At 43.5% G+C, this 9,967-nt stretch overlaps 1 protein-coding gene across 1 annotated transcript; it reads right to left on the reverse strand.

The window, feature by feature from the left end:
- Positions 1 to 1,897: 1,897 nt before the first annotated feature.
- On the reverse strand, positions 1,898 to 8,927 carry LOC120910383 (rap1 GTPase-activating protein 1-like). Its single transcript, XM_040322143.1, has 3 exons — positions 8,775 to 8,927; positions 3,534 to 3,605; positions 1,898 to 2,023 (listed from the first exon to the last, which is right to left on the reverse strand). Exons 1-3 carry the CDS (start codon positions 8,850 to 8,852, stop codon positions 1,898 to 1,900), a joined length of 276 nt encoding a protein of 91 aa, XP_040178077.1. The 5' UTR covers positions 8,853 to 8,927.
- Between the last annotated feature and the right edge of the window lie 1,040 nt (positions 8,928 to 9,967).

Below are 9,967 nucleotides of genomic sequence, written 5' to 3' on the forward strand. Positions count from 1 at the left end.
CAAAAAAATTAATCTGAGTCCCTCGTTCCTATGCACATACCCACATAAATGCACATGTGGAGAAACACCTAGGTACAAAAACGTTGATTGATCCTGCTGGAGTGAGATCAACAATTCTAGGCCCATTATTGGTGGTTAACTATAAAATGATAGATAACCTGTAGAAGCTTTCCATTCAGCAAATGCCTCACAGCTTCTCCCCAGCCAATGAGATTTAGAGGGGTGTGACTGTGGAAGGCAAAGTAGAAAGCCCAGTACTGGAGCGTGGCTCTGGGGCCCTAGGGCAGATCAGAGCTGGACTTTGTGGAGGATATGACAATATGACAGGGAGGCTTCTTGGGCCCCCTGAAGCTAGGGGTGGGGTTGTGATTGTGACCCCTGCAACCCCTTATGCTACACCCATGCAATGGGACTCTGCAGCAGTAGTAAGTATAATCTTTCTTTTACCTATTATATTTTCAAGTAGGGTAGAAGACCATGTTGTCACAAATTGATGGACAAGGAGGAGGAAATGTATTGTCTACCACTACTACCCTGATGTATACCCCCAACCCAGAGAGGAGATCACAAATGGAAATTCATAAAATATCACAGTGAATTAGGCCCCCCCACACACACTACTTTAAAGTTCTCCAAAAAACCACTAGAGGGTTTCCATCTTGTCCCAGAATTCTCCTCCATTGTCCCCAGTACTGTCTGACTGTGCAGAAAGGTTTCTTCATACAGAGTGTCCATAAGGCAGCAGCGTGTTCGCTCCTAAGGAAGTCAAGACATTTGGGCATTTGTTGGTAGCTCGAGGCCAGTTTCCAACAGTTGGCGAAAGGAGCCGAACGGCGAGTCGGCGCTATACTGCGCATGCGCACGCCGTTCGGCTCCTTTCGCCAATCGTGACGCGGCTTACGCGACGGGGGGAGAGCTCGTTTTTGGGGAAACGTCAACAACAGCCTGTGAGGAAGGCCACTCCCGCGGGACTCGCAACCCGGATGCACGGGTGAAGATGCTGTACTAAGGTATGTACAGCAGGAAAAAAATATTAGAGCCATAAATCGTGATGGAATGTGGGGGGGGAGTGGAATAAAAAATGTTGTTTATTAAGGGGAACCACCGCTTTAATCCCTGCCTTCTACAATGTTGGGTAAGTCCTTATGGTCATTCTATCTAGTGGATCCTTACCCTTCATGTCCAGTGCAGATATAGGGCCAGATTGACAAAAGGGATATGACGGTGTATCTGCTGATACGCCGTCGTATCCCTGTTTCTATCTATGCGACTGATTCATAGAATCAGTTACGCATAGATACCCCTAAGATCCGACAGGTGTAATAGTTTTACACTGTCGGATCTTAGGATGCAGTACCTCGGCCGCCGATGGGGGGAGGGGCGTCGTAAACCAGCGTCGGGTATGCAAATTAGCAGTTACGGCGATCCACAAAACTTTTTCCTATCGTTACATCACCGCAAGTGTTAGTTTGCCGTCGCAAAGATAGGGCACCTTTTACAAAGTGGAAAATTACTCCACCATGTAAAAGTATACCTGTCTTTCCCGCGTCGCTTTAGAATTTTTTTTTATTTATTTTTTTTTCCCGGCGCAAGTCTTTTTTTCACGTCGCGATTCACAAAACGTTGGCGCGTCGTAATTTTGCGCAAAGCACGCCGGGAAATTTGCGTCGGGAGCATGGGCAGTACGTCCGGTGCGGGAGCGCGCCTAATTTAAATGGTACCCGCCCCATTTGAATTGGCCCGCCTTGCACCGGACGGATTTAGGATACACCGCCGCAAATTTCCAGGTAAGTGCTTTGTGGATCGGGCACTTAGACAGAAAATTTGCGGCGGTGTAACCTAAATCGGTTACGTTACGCTGTGCCTGGGCTACGTGAATCTGGCCCATAGATACCATTCAGAAGGCATCAGATGTCCCAACATATATGATCCTCACCTGAAGCTTGGAGAACCTCTCTGCTTTGTAGCAGCTGACCTCAGCATTGATCAATTTGGTAAGAAGGAATTCTCGAAACTGCTGGTTCTAGAATGGAAGAAAGATTTGTTATTGTGGTTAATTAGACAAAAATTATGTAAATGTCATGAGAAAACCTACACCTACAATATATAAGCTTGCTGTGCTCCCCATTTCAAAAATGACGTGGACATTAATATGGAGCCCAGGGGAAAATAATCTCTCAAATATTTGGTGTCAATACATAGTGTTCACCAGAAGAATGCCACTTTTTTTTTTAAATCATTGAGGTCAGTAAGCCAGTGGCTAGCTACCAGTAAAGAATAATTCCCCAAAATCATTGGTGTCAGTGGAATAGTGACCATCAGGAAAAAGTCCCCTTCAATTCATTGGAGTCAGTGGGGATGTGACCCACCAGTAAAGAACAACTCCTCAAATCAATGGTTGTCATTGAGATAGTAACCCAAGGAAAAAAAAGAGTACTTCTAATTATTGGTGTCAGTGGAGTATTGGTCACCAGTGAAGAATTCCCCAAATCAATGGTCTCTGTGGAAAGTGACCACCAGGAAAAAGTCCCCTTCAAGTCATCAGAGTCATGCCGCGTACACACAATCACATTATGTGATGAAAAAAAAACGACGTTTTTAAAAACGTCACTTTAAATGACCGTGTGTGGGGGAAAACGTCGTTTTATGTCTTGTGAAAAACGACAAAAAAAAATTGAAGCATTCTTTAATTTTATGTGTCGTTTTTCAAAACGTCGTTTTTTACTTCACAGAAATTGACCGTGTGTAGCAAAAAACGACGTTTAAAACAAAGTTTTTACACCCGCGCCTGCCCAGAAGCTAGTTATGAAGCGAGCTTCAATGGAAAAACGTGGTGAACGTAACCTCACTTTGCAAGAACATTGTGAAAAAACGATGGTGTGTAGGCAACTTCGTCTTTGAAAATTGAAGTTTCAAAAACGTCGTTTTTTACTTCACAGAAAATGTCGTTTTTTTTCATCACATAAAGTGATGGTGTGTATGCGGTATAAGTTTGGTTACCAGTGAAAAACAACTGCTCAAATCATTGGTGTCATTGGGATAGTGACCCCCAGGAAAAAAAAAACACTCCTTCAAATCATTGATGTCAGTGCAATAGTGCAATAGTGCCTCCAAGGGGAGAATAGCCCTTCAAATCAATGGCGTTGATGGAATAGTGTGCCCCAGGGAAAATAATTCAGAAAATCACTGGTGTTAGTGCTGGGACTAATTTCTTGATACACATATTTTTTTTAGTAATGAGTACCTAATGGTTTGTTTAAAACCATTCCTGATTCTTATGCCATGTAAACACAAGAGGTTTTCCCTTCGGAAAAAAAAAAGATGGTTTTCCCGATGGAATTCCTCTCCAGCCTGCCTTGCATACACACGGTAAAAAATAAGAAGAAGCCATGTCAGAGAAGATATTGACCTTGGATGTATAGTATTTGGGAATGATCTGAATTTGTTCAGCAAATTATCAAAGCATATGTCTTGCGTAAATATCTACTGTAGGTATCCTCCCCCATAATAGGGAAGATTGGCATCTTGATTACCTTTTGAAACACGGCAGGATTTGACAGAGCTGGTCCGAATCCTGGCACATCATCCCGAGCTGTAACTGAGACCTGGGAAGACAATATATATTATTTAGGAGATTTCTGTAAACTTAAAATGTTTCTGATAAAAATTAGTTATAAAAGAGAAGAGTCATCCAAAATGGTTAAAATAATGTTTCCTTATCTTCTTTCTTTATTTAATATCAGATTTTTTTTTTCGTATTTAAGGTATGTATATTTTATACTTCACATACATACAGTATCTCACAAAAGTGAGTACACCCCACACATTTTAGTATATATTTTATTATATCTTTTCACGTGGCAACACTGATAAATAACACTTTGCTACCATGTAAAGTAGTGAATGTACAGCTTGTATAACAGTGACAATTTGCTGTCCCTTCAAAATAACTCAACACACAGCCATTAAAGGGGTGGTTCCCCCTTAAAACAAATTTCTAACAATACATTTGGAAGACTGCTTACACTGCGGGTAGGCTGGCTTTTTTTTTTTTTTTTTTCGTACATACCTCGATATCGCCGTTTCATCCCTCGACTTCCGGGTATGAGTCTTGTGGCGGTGGGCGTTCCTAGTTGATTGACGTTCCTCCGACCGACGCATACTTGACATCACGACTTTCCGAAAGAAGCCGAACGTCGCTGCGCAGGCGCCGTATAGAGCCGACTCTATACGGCGCCTGTGCAATGACGTTCGGCTTCTGTCGGAAAGTCGTGATGCGCAGTATGCGCCGGTCGGAGGAACGTCAATAAACTAGGTCCAGCAAGACTCATACCCGGAAGCCGAGGGATGAAACGGCGATATGCGATATGATCGAGGTATGTACGAAAAAAAAAAAAAAAGCCAGCCTACCCGCAGTGTAAGCAGTCTTCCGAATGTATTGTTAGAAATTTGTTTTAGGGGGAACCACCCCTTTAATGTCTAAACCAGGGGTCTCCAAACTGTGGCCCTGGGGCCGGATGCGGCCCTTTGCTTGCCTTCATCAGGCCCTTGGGGTACTTCCATCCACTGACACCAACAATGGGGAATCATTCTTGTTGCTGAAGCCACCAATTCATCCAACTGACACTATCCAAAGGGTACAATTCCTTCTATTGACACCAACAATGGAGCACTAGTCCTCCCACTGACACCAGAAATATGGTAATGTTTACTCCCACTGCACATTTTCTACTCCCAATGGCCCTAGTCCGGCCCTCCTAAAGTCTGAAGAACTGTAAATTCGCCCTTTGTTTAGAAAGTTTGGAGACCCCTGGTCTAAACCACTGGCAACAAAAGTGAGGTAAACTATTTAAAAAAATTGGGCCAAATTAGCCATATTCCTTCTCTGTTGTCATGGGACTCGTTAGTATTAGGTCTCAGGTGTAAATGGGGAGCAAGTGTGAGACATTTGGTGTTATTGTTCTGACTCTCTCTTACTGGTCACTGGAAGTTCAACATGGCACCTCAAAAAAAATAGATAAAGAATACATAAAGATGGTCTAGGCTATAAAAAGATTGCCAAAACACTGAAAATTAGCTGCACCACGTGACAAAGACCATAGAGCAGTTTAACAGGACAGGTTCCGTTTAGAACAGGCCTCGCTATGGTCAACCAAAGGGGTTCAGTGCTCGTGTTCAGCGTCATATCCAGAGGTTGTCTTTGGAAAATAGACGTATGAGTGCTTGCAGCATTGCTGAAGAGATTGAAGGAGTGGGGGGTCAGCCTGTCAGTGTTCAGACCATATGCTGCACACTGAATCAAATTGGTCTGCATGTCGTCCCAGAAGGAAGCCTCTTCTAAAGATGATGCACAAGAAAGCCTGCAAACAGTTTGCAGAAGACAACTAGACTAAGGAAATGGATTCCTAGAACCACGTCCTGTGGTCTGATGAGACTAGGATAAACCTATTTGGTTCAGATGGTGTCAAGCATGTGTGGCGGCAACCAGATGAGGAGTACAAAGACAAGTGTGTCTTGCCTACAGTCAAGCATGGTGGTGGGAGTGTCATGGTCTGGGGCTGCATGAGTGCTGCTGGCACTGGGGAGCTACAGTTCATTGAGGGAACCACGAATGCCAACATGTAGTGTGACATACTGAAGCAGAGTATGATTCCCCTCCCTTCGGATGTTGTCATGAAGGAGGTGAAGAGGACTCCGGTCTCAACCTGTGAAGCTCTGGTGAACTCCATGCCCAAGAGGGTTAAGGCAGTGCTGAAAAATAATGGTGGCCACACAAAATATTGACACTTTGGGCCCAATTTGGACATTTTCACTTAAGAGTGTGCCAGCGGTTTAGCCATTAATGGCTGTGTGTTGAGTTTTTTGAGGGGGCAGCAAATTTACACTGTTATACAAGCTGTACACTCACTACTTTACATTGTAGCAAAGTGGAATTTTTTCAGTGTTGTCACATGAAAAGATATAAAATATTTACAAAAATTAGAGGGGTGTACTCACTTTTGTGAGATACTGTAGGTGGGATTTCCACTCCACTCCTACAGGCTGGTAGCCTTCAGTTCACTGCAAACAAGAAGGGGGAAATAGCGCAAAGCAGGGCTTTTTTTTTAGGGGGAACTTGGGGGAACTCAGTTCCACCACCTCTGGCTCAGACCCTTTGGTGCCTGCTCACCACAATCACTTGTAAACACAGAAGTCTGGTTTCTGTGTGTACGAGTCACAGCTCTGCACTCTGTGTGTAACCCCCTGAACTCTACACTGTATGTAATGCAATCCTGGTATTTAATGCCCCTTTAAGACCCTTCTACTGTTTGTGAAATCTGAACGGGGTCGTGGTTGAGTTCCTGCACCTATTTTCTGAGAAAAAAAGCTCTGGCGCGAAGTATGAACAAAGACACACCGTGGAAGGACAAGGAGAAGTAGTAAAGCATTAAAATTGTGTAAAATGCATATGCAATAAAAGTCCTGGATTATCAAATAAAATAAATAAATAAAAAAAAGTCCATGAAGTCCAATGGAGTGCAGTAGCAACACTAGTGGCAGCTCCCTTAAGAGTGAAGCAGTTCTCTGGAAGACAAATGAAAAAGCAACAAGGTGCGCTAGACTAAGTGTAGCAGATCAAGTAATTGGGAATTTATTAAGAATATTCAGCCAAATGACTACTCACATAATATAGGATAATAACAAGCATGTAACTCCAGAAGGTCCGTGGTCACTCAGGGGACTCCAAGCCTGTGTCACAGCGGGCTTCAGCAGTGTTACGGCAAGATGGAAGAAAGAGCCGGCAACTTTGCTTCTTCTCTTTATATGCTGTCATCACCCTTCCGACTCCGTTCCCTCTGCAGATCCATGTTTTACTGCTCATCTCCTTCTTTTTAACAATTTGCTAACTGAGCTGGGTAATGTGCCCCATTTTCTATCACCTATAGCAGGAGTCTCCAAACTTTCTGAACAAAGGGCCAGTTTACTGTCGTTGGGACTTTAAGGGGGTTAGACTGTAGCCAATGGGAGTAGAAAATGACCCATAATTGGTGTCAGTGGGAAGAATAGGACCCTGCAGTTGATGGGAGGAACAGTGTCCCAAAAGCCTGATAAAAGCAAGCAAAGGGCCACATCTGGCATCCTTGGTTGAAGTTTGAAGATTACTGACCTATAGCTTAGATTTAGCATCCATCATTATAAGATTCCTAATTGAATCTCATCACTGGTCCAGTTGCATCCACAACTCCACAACATCAGTCCCTTTCCCACACATCTAGAAATTGCAGCCGCCAAAACACATGGTACCGCAGTACTAAGCAATTTGTTGCATCACACTTTAAAAAAATACAGTACTTTTTGTGCATTCCTCCATTAAAATTGATGAGCTGTGCAAAACTCATCACGCAGAAATGCACAGAAAACAGTTACACTTTGCACCTTAACCACTTAAGACCCAGACCATTATGCAGGTTAAAGGACCTTGCCCCTTTTTGCGATTCGGCACTGCGTCGCTTTTAACTGACAATTGCGCGGTCGTGCTACGTGGCTCCCAAACAAAATTTGGCGTCCTTTTTTTTCCCACAAATAGAGCTTTCTTTTGGTGGTATTTGATCACCTCTGCGGTTTTTATTTTTTGTGCTATAAACAAAAATAGAGCGACAATTTTGAAAAAAATTCAATATTTTTTACTTTTTGCTATAATAAATATCCCCCCAAAAATGTGTAAAAATAAAAAAAATTTCCCTCAGTTTAGGCCGATACTTATTCTTCCACCTATTTTTGGTAAAAAAAATTGCAATAAGCGTTTACCGATTGGTTTGCACAAAATTTATAGCGTTTACAAAACAGGGGATAGTTTTATTGCATTTTTATTAATATTTTTTTTTTTACTACTAATGGCGGCGATCAGTGATTTTTTTCGTGACTGCGACATTATGGCGGACACATCGGACTATTTGGACACATTTTTGGGACCATTGTCATTTTCACAGCAAAAAGTGCTATAAAAATGCATTGTTAACTGTGAAAATGACAATTGCAGTTTAGGAGTTAACCACTAGGGGGCTCTGTAGGGGGGGGCGGGGCTGGATGTGTGACATCATTGATCGTCTTTCCCTATATCAGAGAACAGACGATCAATGACAATGCCACAATGAAGAACGGGGAAGGTGTGTTTACACACACCTCTCTCCGTTCTCCAGCTCCGGTGACTGATCATAGGACACGGGTGGCGATCGGGTCCACGGGTCCCGTGGGCGCGGTCACGGAGCTTAGGACCGGTCGCGACCCCACGGCTGGGCTTAAAGAGACACGTACAGGTACGTGATTGTGCCCAGCCGTGCCATTCTGCCGACGTATATCGGCGTGAAGGGGTCCTTAAGTGGTTAATGTTGTGAAGCAGACCTTAATCATTTCAATATTTTTTTTTCATTATTATTTTTAATTGCTTTTTATAGCTATGTTGCTGCATCCCCACTCAATGCAGTTTAATATTTTAGATTTAGCAGTCATTTTGTAAGTTATGTTGTGTTTGTGTCTGCTAATAATGATTTTAGTGTATTTTTAGCATCAAAAAGAAATTCTCAGGGTGAGGGGGTCTGTTAGGTAGGCTGTAGAGGGCCCCATGATTTCAAACAGAAGCCCTGCATTTCAACCATTGCAGTGTCCACCTACCTATGCTAATTTTTTATATATTTTATTTATTTTTTACAAAATTTGCAAATTAGCCTTAAAAAATTCAGAAAAAAGCTCTGTAGATGGTCTCATCTTCTTGAAGTTACAGAAAAAGGTCTCACCTTGTACAGAGTATTACCACTGTGACTTCTGCAGGACTGGACAACAATGAAGCAATGGAGGAAATGGGACGTTATCATATCCGGTGAGAAAACCGAGCCATCATCCTGGTACACCAATGAGACGATATCATTCCCAATGTGACGTTTTCTCTGCAACTGGAAGGAAATTTGTAATTAAATCTATTAATCCCTTTCTGACTCTCCCCTGCCCACAATTCTGAGTTGTTCCCAAGGAGGAAGGTGTCTATCTGTGTCCCATTGCAGAGATTTCCCTTCACTTCCTGTCCCATAGTCAAACAGGAAGTGAGAGAAAATATCTACAAATTAAGGGAATTCCATGGGGACCCTAGTCACCACAATTAGTATCCCCATTGGAAGATTTGCCCTCTATTACTTTCTAGGGGCACCCCAACATTTTTTTTTTTTACTTTCACTTTTAATGATAATTTAAAAAACAGGACAAAATATAGAGGGCAAATCTCCCTAACAAGGGCACAGACAGTGATTAAAAAACTGACAGGGGTTCTAATCCCTATTCAATATGTCTGTCCAGTGAGCAGAGAGCTGATCAACATGATTCTTTGTACCCTTCTTTTCTCTACTTCTTCCAGCTGTTGCAAGGTGGTGTAGCACCCTCTAGGCTAGGCTAGTGTAGGTACATTTGTGTCATGGTAGTTGTGCGAGTCTCTAATTGGGTTGGGTTACTCTAGGGCAGGCGGAGGGTTCTTATAGGGCAGGGCTCCTGGTACCTTTGCCTGGTTCTAGGAGCTTGGCCTAGGCAAAAGGTCCTGGCAGGTTGGCTGGATCAGCTCTTAAATATGGTGGAGTCTGGCCAGCAGAGGAGGCGGGTGGTAGATGGAGTGAGAAAGTTGTGTTGTGTGGATTGGGAGGGGATCCCGAGTTGAGGGGGGGCTTTGCCTTCAGGCTGGGAGCTGAAAGAGGAAGCTGTGTCACGTGGCCTGGGAGGGGACCCTGGGTTGAGGGGGCCTTTGCTCCCAGGCTGGGAGAGGAAGAAGTACTGAGGTATCCCTACTATCCCAAGGCTTTGGTTGGGAGACACCCTAGCTTGCAGAGAAGGACCTGTACAACAGGAAGCCTGAACAGTTGACAAATGCAGTCACAGATCCAGCCATCCATCCATCCCTGCTCAGCCATCCCTGCCCAATACTCACAATACCCTGCAATACTCTGCC

Source organism: Rana temporaria, chromosome 8 (genome assembly GCF_905171775.1).
Source record: "Rana temporaria chromosome 8, aRanTem1.1, whole genome shotgun sequence".
NCBI lineage: Eukaryota > Metazoa > Chordata > Amphibia > Anura > Ranidae > Rana > Rana temporaria.

Coding starts and splice junctions, on each gene's coding strand:
- LOC120910383 (XM_040322143.1), bottom strand. CDS start 8,852: ATGATAACGTCCCATTTCCTCCATTGCTTCATTGTTGTCCAGTCCTGC. Junction 3,606..8,774: donor GTGGTAATACTCTGTACAAG/GTGAGACCTTTT, acceptor TTGTCTTCCCAG/GTCTCAGTTACAGCTCGGGA. Junction 2,024..3,533: donor ATCCTGCCGTGTTTCAAAAG/GTAATCAAGATG, acceptor CTTCCATTCTAG/AACCAGCAGTTTCGAGAATT.